The 17,840-nt window shown below is 39.2% G+C and overlaps 1 protein-coding gene across 1 annotated transcript; it reads right to left on the reverse strand.

Moving 5' to 3' along the window:
• Positions 1 to 15,169: 15,169 nt before the first annotated feature.
• On the reverse strand, positions 15,170 to 15,910 carry CETN1 (centrin 1). Its single transcript, XM_007075942.2, has one exon. The coding sequence runs from the start codon at positions 15,856 to 15,858 to the stop codon at positions 15,340 to 15,342; it is 519 nt and encodes a 172-aa protein (XP_007076004.2). The 5' UTR covers positions 15,859 to 15,910; the 3' UTR covers positions 15,170 to 15,339.
• Positions 15,911 to 17,840: the final 1,930 nt, after the last annotated feature.

Genomic DNA, 17,840 nt, shown 5'->3' on the forward strand with positions numbered 1-17,840 from the left:
CTCAGTTATTTCAACTCTGTGCACAAATTACCTTCTCAAAGTGGCCTATCCAATGATGTGAGGTCTATTCTCCTCTTTAAAATCACAGCCTACCCCCTTCACCTCATTCCTCGTCTCCCTTATTCCTTCTTCTTTTTCTTTTGCCATAACACTTAGCACCTTCTAACAGATTATATAATTTATGTGTGTATTATATTTATTGCTTATTTGTATTCTTTTGAGATACCTTTGTTTTATAGTCTAATGAATCTCAAGTGCCTAGAATAGAGTTTGGTACATTGTGTGTGTGTGTGTGTGTGTGTGTGTGTGTGTGTGTGTGTGTGTGTAAAGTGAACAGAACTGCATAGCATACTTTTATGGCCTGACCCTGGCCTATCTCTTCATACTATCTTTAACTTCTTCCTTCCCTATACTTAGTGGACCAGCTGTCTCAAACTGGTAATAATTGCATGAATACATCATGGTTTATTTTCTCTCCATGCTACACATTGCTCCTTCCAGGTGTTTATCCCACTTGTTACTTATCCTTCAATGTTCAGATCAAGATGCATTTATTTATTTCCATTCTCAGAACATTCTTGATCCTGCTTTGTCACACCATTCTACTTGTATATACCTCTATTATTGCGCATTCCCTCCTTTATTTCGAGAGTTTACATATAAGACCAGTCAAGGTCTGCACAGGAAACAGAATGTACACTCAAATGAAATTGTAAAAATAATTTATGAAGAGGCCATTTGCAGAAGTAGGCAGAGGAGAGGAAATCTGTTATGGGGTATGGGAGCTCAGTGAGTACTAGGACCTAGGAGGAAGGAATTGGACTAGTAGACAGGCCAAAACAATGCCTCCCATTTGCTGAATTCAGCCAGAATCCACAAAGTTCCAGGGTGCCTCAAAGATGTAGTTCATAGAGACTGAATTCTGGGGGCACAGAGGAGGGCAGAGAAAGGTAGAGAATGGATCTGGGGGAGAGGATGGCAAACAAAGGCCAATCCCAATGGATGGGCGATTTCAGAGGGTAGGAGCATTTCTCATTCATCCTCATATCCCCAGCACCTAGACAGGGCTTGGCTCAGAGTGATCATTTAATAAATCTTCGTGGAAGTAAACTATAATGTTAAGGTGCATACTACATTTATAACTGAATATTTGGGGGAAGGTAAGCAGGAAGGCGGGCAAGCTCTTTACTTTCTATCTTTGACCCATTTTAATTCATTTCCACACAGAATTTTTAAAAAAAAAATTTAATGTTTATTCATTTTTCACAGAGACAGAGACAGAGCAGGGAAGGGGCAGAGAGAGAGGGAGACACAGAATCTGAAGCAGGCTCCAGGCTCCTAGCTTGTCAGCACAGAGCCTGACGTGGGGCTCAAACCCATGAACCATGAGATCATGACCTGAGCTGGAGTCAGACACTTAACCGACTGAGCTACCCAGGTGCCTCTCCACACAAATTTTTTTTTAAAGTTTCTTGATATCATATCTAACTTAGATAAGAATAGCACAACCAGAACAGAATCTACTGTAAGAATTAATTTTGGTCATCCTGCTCTGCTGAGTTGCATCTAATTTCCCCAAAAGCAACATAAACCTGGAATAAGGGTACCCATGTGGGACTATCAGCCTAAGATACAAAGCATGAGAATTATAAAATATTTCAGCTAGTGATGCTTGTCCATCAAGAATCATCTCTGGATCCTGGCACCAGGAGGCAATGAATAAAATCTTATTGACCATCTAGAGTCAGGCAAGCCAGGTGAATTTTTGAGGCATGGAGTAATCCAAATACTCTGATGATGCACCCGAGGCCAACAGGTAGGGTGACCAACTTTCCTGCTTTGCCTGGGACTATCCTGGTTTTAGCCCTGAAATCTTTCAGCCTGAGAAGCCTTCAGTCCCACGTCAACTAGGACAGTTGGTCACCCTACAATTAGGGTCAATTGAAGATACAGATTTTGATTTCTCATGACAGAACTTCATTAAGAGGTATTATTCAAAGGTGATTCAAACTATTATAGCATTTTGACAGTTATCTTGAGTTTCGTAAAACTTAGAACCTTCTCTAACTGGCATGTAGTAACTTCCCTGATGAACCAGTCCAGAAGTCCTAATAAAAATCCTTCATTGCCAATATTCTCTTAACCCCAAACTTTGTAAAACTGTTTAATCTAATCGGTTCCTTGGGTGTAAAATCATGTACTATATATAGCATATTTGTAGAAATAACAAGCCTTTCCACCAGTTTCCTCAGGTATCTGGGTGTACTTCCAAACACTTTGCCAGCCTTCCCCTCTATAAACTGCAAGCCCCTTGTTCTAGCTGTCTACAGGAATCGGCACATATAACTGTTGTACCAATGGCCATCTCTGATCTTTGTATATGCTAAGTGAGGAAATGGTTGAGAACAATTTAAGACTTTTTGCAGCAAGTCTAACGTGCTCAAACTTTTGGCTGAACTATAGAAACACGATATGCCATAAAACTGCCTGGTTCGTTCTTGAACCAGATAATCTCCTTTTATTAGTGAGAAACATCATATAGGTACTGATTTATGTATCCTTTAAGTACAGGAAATATTTAGCCAATATATAATATTTATAATTTATGAGAGATTTTAGGGGAAAAAATTGGCAAATGGATTGCTTTGAATTTTGGTGGGAAAGGCAAATGCTTCCGAAGCAAATAAAAAAATAAAGATCCAACTGCTGAGTATAATAACAGCATGCAAGTGATAATAGGCCAAACAAGAGTTTGCTAAGAGGAAACCAGTCACCAAAATTAAGATTTGCCTATGTGATGTGATATTAAGGGAAATAGTTTGATTGATACTTAGGATTTAAATCATTATTAATTTTTAGGATTACGGCAGTCACTGACATTTCCGGTGCCAAAAAGAAATAATTTAAATAATTTTAAAGTCGACTTTTTTGAATGTTTTAAAAAATTTACTTAAGCTTTGTATGTCACCATCACCTGAGAAAGCACATAGGAGCTACCTATGCTGGGTCCACTGTTCCAGGCACTCCATTAGACATTTTATATAGAGTCTCATTTAATCCTTTCAACCTTGTGATATGAGTATTACCAACCCCATTTTATAAATAACACTAGGATTGCAGAAGTGATTTGCCCAATGTGACAAAAATCCTCTTTGTTCTTTCTACTGCATCACGTAATTACCTTAGAAACAAAAAGAAAATCACTTAAAGACATGTAAAAATACCATTCTGTTAATGATATTATTTTGCTTCTCTCTATAATTTCATTGTATTTTGTTAATTAAAAGTGAAGTTAAACAAGAAACCTGATATAGCATCATAAGATCTATAATGATGCTTTTTATGTATTGTAGAGGTATTTGTACCTTTAGTGCTTACTGAATGGTACTTGGTAATTCTACTCATTTTGCTAATTTGCTCATATATTTCAATTTCTGAAATAGTTGCCAAAGCTGTTAAAGGGGAACAATGGGCATATTTTTAAAGTTTAGTAAATCAAAACAACATGGGCACATGCTAAAGATTAATTTGGGATCATTTACATAAATGGCATTCTGGAAAAAAAAAAGAGTTTTTTTTTTTTTGCTTTTTTTTTTTTTAAGTACGGAAAAAGGAATGCAACCTATTTCTTGCAAGGGCATATGAGTGGATCTCATATTCTCACACATGGCTTTGTTTTCAAATTCTTGAAAGTGCAGAAATTCTTTCAATTTAAAGGTGAGCCCATGGAAAATCTGGAACAGCTGTAGAAAACCATAGAGGAGCGCAGTGCCACAGCCACTTTCTCAGCTTGTGACACCACCCCAGGGTGATCTGACCCTCCACTCACCACTGTTCTAAATTATCAAAGAGAGGCACCTCTGCCCCCATTGCTACAAACAAGATTCTTCCATGGAATTCGTTGTTTCATTAACTGATCCAGCCCAAAGGCTACCGAGTACAGAAAGTTGACAACCCTTTGGACTAAAGAGGGACTCCAGGCTGTCCAAGGAAGAAGGCTCAGAAAGGGTCTAAGTTCAGCTGACTAGATAGTAAGACTTGGAAAGCAGCCACATCTCAAAACGCTATCTGAGGGACCTGGAAAACATACCGCAATGACTTTCCTCAAGGTCATGCAAAGTTTAAGTGATTTTTACTATCCCACATTCCAATGTGTCCTTCTCTATCGATTCATTTCCCATGGTACTTCATCATTCTGTATTTATGGCATTTTTATTAGGTAACAGCATCTCATCTCTCTGAGTAGTTGTGCTGCTGCATATTTTTGGAAACTTCTACCAGTCACAGTCTGGGACTGAGGGGTTTCATCAGTGTTGATGGGAGAGTTTGAAAATCTTGTTCTCGAATGAGACAGGTAAAAAATGGTCTCATCAGGATCTCTGTTTTCAATGTCCAAAGAGAAGTCCCTGGGAGGGAAAAGCAGGTAACAGAGCACTGGTAAGATCTGTACATTGGAAGTAGGCTAAGCTAGAGTAATCGGCTTAATCTAGCTGTAAATAGTGTACACAGCTCTTGGTTTCTTTAACATCAGTTAACCAGGGCCCATCGGGAGCATGGATTGAAATCAGTGGGCTCCACCATGGCTTCCACCAATCCTGAATTCTGAAAGCTGCGCCGACAATTCCATGAACTGCCCGAGCATTCATACATGCATCCATGTCACAGTGATTTATTTTCCTTTCCCCCCATGGTTTTGTAGGGATGGGCTGTCTCCCTGCATTTATCTCCTGATTGTTTTGATCAAGACAAGAAATGGGTTGGTATAGCCCAGGAGGTCACCTGAGTTTTGCTGGCAGCCTCTGAAGTACCAGCCGCATTTCCTCATTCCTTGGCAAGCACAGGGAGTGGTTTTGTTCTGCCTGCCGAGAGGCTGGACATCCACTGCCTGACCTGAGAGGGACTTGCTTTCTCTGGTTCTCCAGAGAAGTGGGCGGCAGGAGCAGCAAGGAGAGGACTGTCTCTGTCCTAACAGTATCATCCCTCACTTGTCACTCATATGCGCTCAAGTGCTGCCCTCTGGAGGCACCTGTGCCACAAGCGGGAAGTCAGACCTGTTAGTCCAGAGACAGAATCCACCTGGAGCAGGGAACAGCTCTCAGGTCTTCAGAGAACCAGGCACTGCAGATCTGAAAGGAGCAGTGGTCCTTTGGGTCCAGTGAAGTTGTTGTCAAGAAGGAATGTGGACCTACTATAGAAAGAAGATCCAGTTTTCCAAAAGAAGCTAGAAATACAGATTCTCCCCGGAAATTCCTGACTTTCCAAACTTGGCAGACTCACTTGGCTAAAAAAACAAAAAACAAAACAGAAAAACATTGTAATGGCAGGACCAAAAGTAGTGTATACAATGTCTTGTGCAAAGCAGAAAACACACACACACACACACACACACACACACACACACACACACACCTCTGGGCAGATAAAGCAGGAAAAATAAAACAGTTGGTGCCAGCGTGCCAAGTAAAAGGTCCCTCTGAGCGGTTGCTCCCTGTGCTGCTGGGCTTAATGAGTGAGTCCTGGCTGGATTTCAGCCTCCACTTGCCTGCTGGCTGGGCGCTTCATGAACGTGCACCCTGTACAGCTGCAGGCAGCTCTAACGCACCCGCCAAGTGGGTCCGTACACGCCAGATTCTGCCCCTGGGCCTCAGGTTTACATACTCTGGATGATGGAAGAGGTAGCTAGAGAGCAGGGAAGCCAACAGAAATTGAAAGTCTACCCTTGCTAAGGGGCCATAAAATTTAAAAATATTTTCCCCCTAACTGGGTCCCCCAAACCCGTCTCAGTTGTCCTGGATGGTGAGCGTTGGATCAGGAGACACTGTTATTTTAGATGGCAGTTTTCTAAGGTTAATGCACTTTGTATGTGAGAAGGATTCATTTATTTGTCTACTGTATCTTTTTTGGTACACTTCATCTATCGTTATTTTTAATATCTTCCCTTTGTTGGTCTGCTATGTGTCAGAGCACTTTATATAAATTATTTCTGACAATATCCTGACAAGGTAATATAATTCCCCTCCTTTCATAGATAAACATACTGAGGGTTAGAGAGGTGATTTTCCCTGAAACCAGCTAGGAAACAGCTATGTGGTGGGCTTCAAACTTGGGTCTCTCTCACTAGGAAGCTGTTGCTGCCCTAAGATGATACGATGACTATTATTTCTACTTGGGGTGGTATAGGCTTTGTCTTTTCTCCTGAAAGTCATCCAAGGAAGATCTCTGTTATTTAAGGCTATAATGCATGGAGATCTTTTATTTGGTGCTTTCTCCTTCCCTCTTTCTATTTCTTAATACATTCAAGGACAGCTCTTTTACAAAGCAAAGAATTAATTTGTGTGATGTATAACTCTGGAAGGAAGAGTATCACCATATGTACACATCCCAATGAATGTTGTTCCTTCAAAATACTGGGTTGCCTTGGTGATTAGAGACTTATTCCAATGATGCGTTCATCAGTCATCACCTTTCCAATGCTTCTCTTTTGGAAGTACCTTCAAAGCCAGTTCACACACCATTCAAAGAAATTAGACTTATCATTTCAGTTGTATTTACTGTTTTAATCCTTAAATGATAATATCCAGCCTTTCCAGCCACTCTGTTATCAGATTTAAGTACAAGTAACTTGAAGCTATTTCTAAAAATGAAGCCCAGTCTCAATGGAGTTAGATTTGACTCTTGAGAATGTTCATAAGAATATGCTGAATATTTTTAGGTTGTCTCAAAAATAGGGGTTCCAAAATTATTTTGAGTGCAGCAGAGCATTGGTTAGGTAGGTATATGCCCTTTAAAAGGGACACCATGCATTGGACTGGAAAGGCCTTGACAAGTTGATTAAAGACTTAAGGTGGTAGACTCCATATAAGTTTTGAGTCTGGATTCAGGAACTAGACAGACTGGGTTCAAATAATCTCTTTGCCACTTACTAGGTATGTAAACTTGCACAGATTACTTAATCTCTTCATGTCTCAGTTTCCTCTTCTGTAAAATGAAAGTGATAGTTGAATATGTAGGGGCTCCTAGAATAGTGGTATGGAGTAAGTGCTATTTAAGTGCTGGTTAATCTTGAAATCACACACATCACTTTATAGCATCACCCTGAATTATCAACACGTTAGGCAGATCAATAAGAAGGCAGACATGTTTTCTATAAGTAGTCATCATCAACTGTGGTAATAAAATGTTCTTTTTAAAAAATTTTTTTAATGTTTATTTTTGAGAGAGAGAGAGAGAGAGAGAGAGAGAGAGAGAGAACATAGGCAGGGGAGAAGCAGAGAGAGAGGGAGACACAGAATCCAAAGCTGGCTCCAGGCTCTGAGCTGTCAGCACAGAGCCCAATGTATGGATTGAACCCATGAACCGTCAGGTCATGACCTGAGCCAAAGTCAGACACTTAACTGACTGAGCCACCCAGGCACCCCTGGACCATTTATCTTAAGAAATGGTTTTGTATCCCCTCATCCTATTTATCTGTTTTCAACAGGCCAGGATCTCTCCAATTACTTTTAAGATGTAACACCCAGAAGTGAGCATAGTCCTTTAGGTCATAGAAATGGGTCTCTGTCCTTGTTAGTGAACTGCACTTAAAAAAAAAAATTATTGGCAAATTGATTTCCATACAACACCCAGTGCTAATCCCAACAAGTAATTGCACTTTTATAAATGCAATCTTGGAGTATATTAATTTTTATTTTAATTTAGTTCTTATTTTGACAGCATATTATACGTTTACTAAAGTGCCAAAAGTAAAGAACTGTTAACCCAGATTCCTATATCCAGTGAAGATATTCTTTGGGATTGAAGGGAGAAATGAAGTATTCTTAGAGGCAAAAAACTAAGAGAATTTGCACTAGCAGATGTACACTAAAAGAATGGCTAGGGAGATTCTCAAAGAAGGAACCGTGAAACATCAAGAAGAAAGAGTATAAGTAAGCAAATATATGGTAAAAACTTTTTTTACTCTTCTTGAGTTTTCTAAGTTATTTGATGGCTAAAGCAAAAATTACAACACTGATCTGATTCTAAATGTATGTAGAAAAAATATTTAAGACAATTATTTTATACATGGGATAAAGTAAAGAGATGTAAAGAGAGAAAAGGTTTTCATACTTTGCTCAAACCAGTAAAATGACGACAGCAGTGTACCGTGATCCTGTACATATATATATACGTATATATATGTACATATATGTATATATGTACATATATATATATAGCAACCACTATAAAAGTCCAGAAAGAAATATACTTTAAAACACTATAGATAAATCAAAAGGGAATGATAAAAAATGTTTATGTAGCCAATATTACGGCAGGAAAAAGAAAACAGAGAAACAAAATACAGAGAGAACAAAGAGAAAACAAAAAATAAAATAGTAGATTAAGCCTTCACATTTCAATATTTATATTAAATATGAATTGCCTGAATATACCAATTAAAAGACAGATATTGGCAGAGTGGATCAAAAACATGACCAAATATATGCTGTCCACAAGCAATCCAATCCAAATACAATATAGGCAAGTTAAAAAGAAAATGGATGGAAAAGGATGCATCATGCAAACATTAATGAAAGGAAGCAGAAGTGCTATATTTGTATCAGATAACATAGACTACAGAGCAAATAAAATTACCAGACACTGAGAGAAACATTATATTATAATAAAAGGGTCATTCCACCACGGAGTTATAGCAATCCTACATGTCTGTGTACCAAACAACAGAGCTGCAAAATATGTGAAGCAAAAACTAATAAAACTGAAAGGAGAAATACACAATAAAAATTGGATACATCAACATCCCTCTCTCAACAACTGATAGAATAACTAAAAAGAAAACCATCAACGTTATAGAGAAACTCATCATCACCAACAACCAACAGGATCTAATCATTATTTAAATAATAGGTTTACTAAGAATGCTAATGGAAAAAGTAGACAATATAAAGGAATGATGTGTATGTAAAGAGAGAAATTGAAACTCTAGGAAAGAATTGAAAAGAAATGCTAGAAATCAAAAACACTGGAACAGAAGTGAAGAATGCCTTTCATTGGCTTTCATGGGCTCATTAATAGACTGGTAGCCAAGGAAAGAGTGAGCGAGCTTGAAGATATGTCAATAGAAACTTCCAAAACTGAAATATAAAGAGAAAAAATATTGAAAAAATAGAACAGAATGTGTAAGAACTGTGGGACAATTACAAAAGGTATAACATGTATAAGGGGAATACCAGGAGAAAAAGAGAGAAAGGAAAAGAAGAAATATTGGAAGTAATAATGGGTGAGAATTTTCCAAAATTAATGACAGATACAAACCACAGATTCAGGGACTGCTTGGCTGGCCCAGGCAGTAAAGCATGTGACTCTTGAGCTCAGGGTCATGAGCTCAAGCCCCATGTTGCATGTAAAGCCAAAAAACCCCACAAAAAAAAAAAAATGTATCACAAACCACAGATTTAAGAAATTCAGACAACATCAAAAATCTACATGTAATTATCACATTCAAAATGCAAAAAATCACAGAGAAATTCCTGAAAGGAGCCAGTGGTGTGGAAAACACCTTACATGTAGAGAAAAAAAGGATAAGAGTTATACTGACTTCTCTTCAGATAGCAAGCAAGCAAGAAAGTGGAGTGAAATATTTAAAGTGTTGAAAGAAAAAAACCACTAGGGCATCTGGGTGGCTCAGTCAGTTAAGCATCCAACTTTGGCTCAGGTCATGAACCCATGGTTCATGGGTTTGAGCCCTGCTTCTGGCTCTGGACTGGCAGCTCAGAGCCTGGAGCCTGCTTTGGATTCTGTGTCTCCCACTCTCTTTGCCCCTCCCCCACTTGTGCATCCTCTCTCTCTCTCTCTTTCTCTCTCTCAAAAATAAACATTTTTTAAAAATCTTAATATTTTGAAAAAATATTAATAAAAATAATGTTTTAATTATTAATAAAAACCCACTAACCTAGATTTCTGGATTCAGTGAAACCATCCTTCAAAAGTAAAGAAGAAATAAAGACTTTCTTAGACAAGCAAAAATTTAAGGAATTAGCAGACCTGCCACCAGTATACCTGTCTTGTAAGAAAGAAGTTTTTTAGGAGAGAAGGAAAATGATTTAGGTCAGAAAGTCAGATCTACATAAAGAAAAGAGCATCAGAGAAAGAATAATGAAGGTAAATAAAATATTTTATTTTTCTTATCTTAATTGATCTAATAGATAATAACTTCTTTAAAATAACAATAGCAACAATATATTCAGTGATTGTATTATACAGATAAGTGAGATGTTAAGGATGACAGAAATGTTGTAAGGGAAGAGAAGGACAAGTTGGGAATAAAGTATTTACACTATCTGTGAAGCAGATATCTGAAAATGGTCTTGAATCAGTCATAAATGTATATTTCAAAGTCTAGGATAATCACTAAATTTAGAAAAAAACATAAGTATAATTGATACACTAATAAGAGAAGGTAAAATGGAATCATATAAAATTCTCAATTAAAACCAGCGAAGGCAGAAAAAGAAGGGAAAAAAGAAAGAATTAATGAGCAAAAAGGTCAATGAACAGAAGACAGTAATGAATGTTAGGAGATTTTTTAAAAATTTTGATTACTTTTTTAATGTTTATTTTTGAGAGAGAGACAGAATGCGAGCAGGGAGGGACAGAGAGAGAGAGAGACACAGAATCTGAAGCAGGCTTCAGGCTCTGAGCTGTCAGCACAGAGCCTGACATGGGGCTCAAACTCACCAACCATGAATTCAGGACCTGAGCCGAAGTCAGATGCTCAACCGAATGAGCCAACCAGGAACCCCATAAACATAGGAGATATTAATCTGACTATACTCACAATCACTTTTAAAATGAGTGGCCTAAATAAACCAATTAAAAGAGAATGGCAAGAGTGGATAGAAAAACAATACCCAACTATATATTGTCTATAAAAAAAACACTTTAAAAATACACAGATAGATTAAAAGTAAAAGAATGTGGAAATATATACCATGCTAACACTAGTCAAAAGAAAGCAGGAGTAGCTATATTAATTTCAGACAAGACAAGGAAAATTATCGAGGATAAAGAGGGCCATTACATAATCATAAAAGGTCAATTCTCTGAGAAGGCATAAAAATTCTTAATATGTATTTGCTTAAAAATAGAGCATCAAAATAATGTGAGGCAAAAACCGATAGAACTGCAAGGAGAAATAGGTGAATCCACAATTATAGCTGGAGACTGATACCCCTCTATTGGAAATGGATAGATCAAGCAGGCAGAAAATCAGTAAGGATATAGTTGAACTCAACAGCACCATCAACCTACTGTGTGTAATTGACATCTATAGAATATTCATCTGACAGTAGGAAATTACACATTCTTCTCAAACTCAAACAGAACATACAAGATTACATTATGGACCACAAAACACAATTTAGCACATTTAAAATAATAGATCTCATATAAAGTATGCTCTCATACTGCAAGGAATTAAATTAGAAAAGAGAACAGAAGCATAGCTGGAAAATAACAAAATATTTGAGATTAAACAACATACTTCCAAATAGTAGATGGATCAGAGAATTCTCAAGAAAAATTATAACATATTTGGAACGAAATAAAATGCAAATGCACATATCAAAATGAGTAGGATAAGACCAAAGCAATGCTTAGACAGCAACTGATAGCATCAAATGCATATATTAGAAGATTTATTTATTATTTTATTAAAAAATGTTTAATGTTTATTTTTGAGAGAGACACACACACAGAGCATGAGTGGAGGAGGGGCAGAGTGAGAGGGGGACACAGAATCCGAAGCAGGCTCCAGGCTCTGAGCCATTGGCACAGAGCCCAATGCAGGGCTCAAACCCATGAACCATGAGGTCATGACCTGAACTGAAGTTGGACGCTTAACCGACTGAGCCACCCAGGTGCCCCAGAAAAGAAGATTTAAAATCGATAATATAACCTGTTGCCTTAGGAAACTAGAAAAAGAAGTGGTATATCTGGGATCAGACACAAGCAGGGCCAAAGGACCCAAGTAAGCTGCCTGAGAAGGAAGCCCTCTGTGTCATCCACCAAGTTGCACCACAGCCTCTCCCTCAGCTCCTACCTATGAGCACACAAGAAACAGGGTTCCTTATGACCAGCTGTTGGAAGAATTAAAAAGCTGAACTTGGTTCAAGGATATGTCAGCTTGGTATGATGAACATGATGCAATACAACACTGCTCAAATGTGGATCAGAAAGACGGCAGTGACAGGGGAAATCCTCCCCAAGGGCAGAATTTCTTGTAGTGCACTTAGCCTTCCACTTTGTGCAGAAAGAGAAGTGGCCTGGGATTAGACTCTGGGGCACCAGGTGGCTCAGTCAGTTAAGCTCCCAACTTCAGCTCAGTTCATGATCTCATGTCTCATGTGGGGTTCAAGACCCACATCAGGCTCTGTGCTGACAGTTCAGAGCCTACAGCCCACTTCCGATTCTGTGTCTCTGTCTCTTTCTGCCCCTCCCCCACTCACACTCTGTCTCTCTCTCAAAAATAAACAAACATTAAAATAAAAATTTTTTAGAATATATGTGGACTCAAACAGTGGTGACCAACCAGTGGGCTGAATTTTTGGTGCCCTGGAAAAGGAAACATCAGGAATAAACATCACTCACCTGTCTGGGAGTGCCTATCATAAAAGAGACACCTAACAACTAAGAAGACAGGATGACTTGGTCAGTTGACATCAGTCTGCCTCTGTCATTGGCTGCCTGAGTGCTGGTGCAACAGGCACATGAATGGAGCAGTCATTGTGGCAGAGATGGAAACCACTCACAAGCCTAGTAGTATAGCTGCTGATAAATGCAGAATATCACAGTCGTTCAAGATCAATTGGCCTCTTGGTGTCAAGTAGTCTAATTGGATCTCTTCTACTCTGGAAAGATCAGTGACTCATCTTGATTGGACCTGACACATATTTCAGTTATGAGTTTGTCTTTCCTCCTTGTAGAGCTCACGCGTATCTGGGTATTTATAATACTGACATGGGATCCCACATATTACATTGGACCAAGGGACTGACTCTACAGGAAAGGAAGTACAGTGATGACCAGTGAGGATCAGTAGTGCAGGAGTAGCCATATAGCCACAGAATGTAGTGGTCTAGAATCTAGTGGTTGAAAGCTTCTACAAGCTTTCATTGCTGGTGGAGCAATGGAAAAGACTGTTGTAGATGCCTTTGAGGGCCCAGCTTGGGCATAATAACCAGTGAGGATGGGGTACCATCTTCCAAGATGCAGCATATGCTCTAAATAAATGACCCATTATATGGTATGGTATCTTTTAAGCAGCACCCAAGGATCCAATAAACCAAGGGTGGAAGTAGTTCTGACCTTAATTCCCTGCCATCTGCTTTATCTGCAGATCTGGAGCTCCCTTCCTGTGGGATGGATTGTGCTCTCAGGGCAACCCTTTAAGTACTGGGCACAGCCTCCACAGTTGACCCCATGGCATTTGGGCAGCCTGACTGCTGGGCTTCAGCTTAGGTTCCTGGTTTTCACTTCTATCCTCTGCTGGGACAGAAGCCAAGACTGAACCTAGTCCAGTTGGCTGAGGCTCTGACCCTTTCTCTTAGTTTCTGCCAACTTTCTTTGTTTCTGGTATTTCTACCTTGATCCACATGTAGATCCTTGGGCCAAGATTCTGGTTTAACATGATGCCAGGAACTCTTGCTTCCCGGAATACCACACTCCTCCCTTTGCCCTCCTCACATTAGGCCCTTCAGACTGATCCTGGCTCAAATTGCACCTGTATCCCATACCACTGCACCTGAATCTACACTAAGACCCTGAACCTGAACTGTTAGTATTTGCAGCCTGGGTGAGTTCCCCTGTTCTGTGCCAGCCACCTCAGCAAAATTCTTTCTCACAGTGAATGCCCACATACCCATCACTTCAGCTAGTACTACTGCTTTGACAAATTAGTCCCTGTTAATGAGAATTAAGCTCAGAGTAGTAGTTTCCCTGATTAGATCCACCACCCTCTGAAGGGTAAAATCTCTGACAAAGCAAATGAAAAATTTTCCAGAATTTCAGCATTTATCTTAATGGGACTTTGTATGAATATTTAATTTAGGTTTAGTTATAACTAAAATATCTTGCCTGTTTAATAGGTTTGTCGTCTACTATCAAAACATTAGTCTAGGCCTCCATCTTAGCAGATAGATTATATTATCTTCCCACAATTATATTATTTAAATTTTCTCTAGTTTCAGATTTATAGATATTCAAAAGGGTCGCTTATTTCAAAACAAGAAAGGCTTAATTTAGAACAGAGAACAAGTAGTATTAACACATACAAAAGCCACAGTGAAATACTGTCTTAGGATTATAAAATAGAGAACTACTTACATGTCAAATGCTCTGGCATCAACTATATACCGGAGGGGGAAAATCAAGTATCAAGAACTAAGATGTTCTAAGAATTAGCACATAGACACTGGCTTGTAATAAAGCAGTGATAAAATGAAGGTTATAGCATAACTAAAATACTAGTTGATCTTTCCAAGGACAGTTAAGTAGCTCAAAATGTATTATAATTTTTTAATTTCCTAAGCTAAGATCTTACATTTGTAAATATTTACTCAAAATCATTAGTTAGCTTAATCTCTTAAACAAATTATACTTTGCTTGGGCCAATATTAAAATTTATTCTGTAGCCCAGGTATACATCTGGTGCTAGATAATCCACAGTGATTTACATACAAATGAAGAATCATTTGTATGTGAGGAGAATAGTCAAAATTGCATAATTTACCACCACCCAAAGACAAGCTTGTACTTTAGAACAGTATCTTTTCTGAGGCCAATTAAGTTGCTGCACTATTTTCCTTTAAACCAATATTCAGTTAAATGAAAAGTAATGGCTAGGAGGACCTACTGGCCAACTCTACCTCATCATGCTAGAAGAATGACTTGAATTTAAGAAATAACATGTGAAGCAAGATAATATAAGACCATCAAGGAAGTGACAAGCAAAATGCATGGCTGTTTGTCCCCAAGAAGCCAGCCGGCCTGCCTTCCGTTCAATGGTTGTTACCAATGCAGGGGAAAAGGTGAGCAAGAGGACTGAAGCATCAGGGCTCTTTAAAGCACTTCAGGTCTGCTTTTGAGAATTGAAAACTAAAACTCACATGAAAAGCATCTTTAAAATTCTATAATTGAGCCAGAGATTTGGAAATAGAAGTATATAGACAAATTGGGGTTGAAGATAGCGCTGTCCTCTAACTCAAGGTTTCGCAAAACGGAAGGACGCAGGGAACTCAATGAGCCACTCAATGTCTCTAACTATGCTCGAGGGAGAAACCCACTTTAATATAGGTTGGTCTTCTTCATGATCCGAAGAAACTCTTCCTCGTTCACTTCGCCATCTCCATCCCGATCGGCTTCGTCTATCATTTCCTGCAGCTCCTCGTCGGTGAGGTTTTCCCCTAACTCGTTGGCCACGCGCTTTAGGTTTTTGAAAGAGATCTTCCCAGTTTCATCGTCATCAAAGAGCCTGAAAGCCTTCAGGATTTCTTCTTTGGTGTCTTTCTCGGCCATCTTCTGAGTCATCATGGCCAAAAAGTCATTGAAACTGATTTTCCCTGTGCCTTCCTTGTCCACTTCGGAGATCATCTTCTTCATCTCCTCCTTCCTGGGCTCAAAGCCCAGTGCTCTCATGGCCACCTTCAGCTCCTTCACATCGATGGTCCCACTTCCGTCAGCATCGAAGAGGTCAAATGCTTCACGAACTTCTTGCTTCTGATCTTCAGTGAGTTCAGGCTTAGGACCCACTTTTCTTTTCTGGCTGGTAGAGGCCACATTTGGCTTCTTAAAGCTGGAAGCCATCCTTCTGTGACGGTTGTTACCTTTAACGGTGCCACCGCAGAGTCACCGCGCTTGCGCAGGGGTGACGCCACCCAGAGCGCAGGCGCAGGGCGTCTCCCTCCTCTTTCCCAAGTTTACCCTTGTGTTCTCCCAGTGAGACCTGGGTGCCTAAGCCTGCCACGTCTGTGAAATCTTACTGACTTTATAAACAGCTCCTTCAGTTATCGCCTTGTTTCAATGAGCTGAGTCTTGGGCTGGCAAGAAGTGCCTGTAGGCACATTGTCTTCCATAATGCACACCCTCCTGCCCAGGCCATATGTCAGCATCCAGAGGACCAGGTTTATAGGGTTATTTGGAAGTCCTTCCTCTCTCCTTTTCCATACAACATAAAACAAACAAGCAAGCAAGCAAGAAAAAAAAAAAAAAAAAAAAAAAAAGCCTTCTTGGAATTAAAAAGCCAAACCCAAACAAAAACCCCCTCAGTCTGAGGTTACCTAAGGCTAAATTTAGTATAATCAAGAGAGAGCTTGATTCCTTGGCATTAAATGTGGGGAAGAAGGAGAGAGAATATTAAGTCACACCATGTGTTCAACTTGACATAAATGGAAAACAGATAAAATGGAAAAAGTTATGTATAAAATTTGTAGAAGTTTGTCTCCTGACATTACACTCAACAATAATAAAACTTCACTAGCTTATTCAGCATACACTGAAATATGAAATGTAATATCCAAACGTATGATTTACTTTCAGCATTTCAATTTTACATGTGCAGTGTAATTGCACTTGAATAACAGTCTTAATTTCATTCACTCCACTTTTCATTTGGAGGGGGTTTGAAATACTACTTTTTGGTATTTTTTAAAAACTCCAGCAGCAAATTTGCTCTTACTGTTTATCATCTAGTCCGAGCGATGCTGAAACCCCCACTCTGACTTTCCTGCTTTGGCAGTGAGAACAGGAGTGTATAATGCAGTACACGTTGGAACTAAAAATCGCCTCCTGAGAACAAAGGGGCAAGAGAAAAATGGGAGCATTTTAAGTGAAAACAAAGAAAAGGGTCATCAAGTAAGCCCATAAAAGAATTGCCTTTAGAATTGCTGTATATTTCTTTAAATGTTTTTTTAATCTGACATTTTTTTAGTATTCTTTCCCCCTCGAATCTTAACTTATTACTACTTGATCAGTTACAAAAAGAGAACTTTCAAAAATTTTCATTGAAGGTTTTGTAACCCCAGCATCTAAAACAATGCTTGACACATAGTGGGTAGATTAACAAATAATTTGTTGAATAACAGAATGAGAGTTCATATTGGTTTTAAAATACTTTTAGGGGCGGGGCGCCTGGGTGGCTCAGTCGGTTAAGCAACCGGCTTCGGCTCAGGTCATGATCTCCCGGTTTGTGGGTTCGAGCCCTGTGTTGGGCTCTGTGCTGACAGCTTGGAGCCTGGAGCGTGCTTTCGATTCTGTGTCTCCTTCTCTCTCTGCCCCTTCCCCATTTGTGCTCTGTCTCTCTCTATCAAAAATAAATAAACATAAAAAAAAATTTTTTTTAATACTTCTAAGGGCACCTAGGAGGCTCGGTCATTAAGCGTCTGACTTGGGCCTCAGGTCATGGTCTCACAGTTCATGAGTTCGAGCCCCTGCTTTGGATCCTCTGTCTCCCTGTCTCTCTGCCCCTCACCCCATTTCGAAAATAAATAAACATTAAAAACAAAATAAAATACTTCTGAATCATCCAAATAAAACAAACAAACTCCCCAAAGGATTACGCTGGGAGTGTTTTATAAATTCAGTTTTTTTAAGTTAGTGATCAGATGTTATTTACGTGACATGTGTATTAGCCAAATTGTACTACCTGTGCCAGTTGATATGTGACATGATGGACAGAGGGCCTGACCACAGGGTTTTTAAAGGTCAAGGAAACTTACCTGCAACATCTCCTACCCACTGCCTCCCAGCAGTTGACACAGTGTCAGCCCAAAGTAGACTTTGGCCAGTAG

The sequence above is a fragment of the Panthera tigris genome, chromosome D3, assembly GCF_018350195.1.
Source record: "Panthera tigris isolate Pti1 chromosome D3, P.tigris_Pti1_mat1.1, whole genome shotgun sequence".
In the NCBI taxonomy this organism is placed as follows: Eukaryota; Metazoa; Chordata; class Mammalia; order Carnivora; family Felidae; genus Panthera; species Panthera tigris.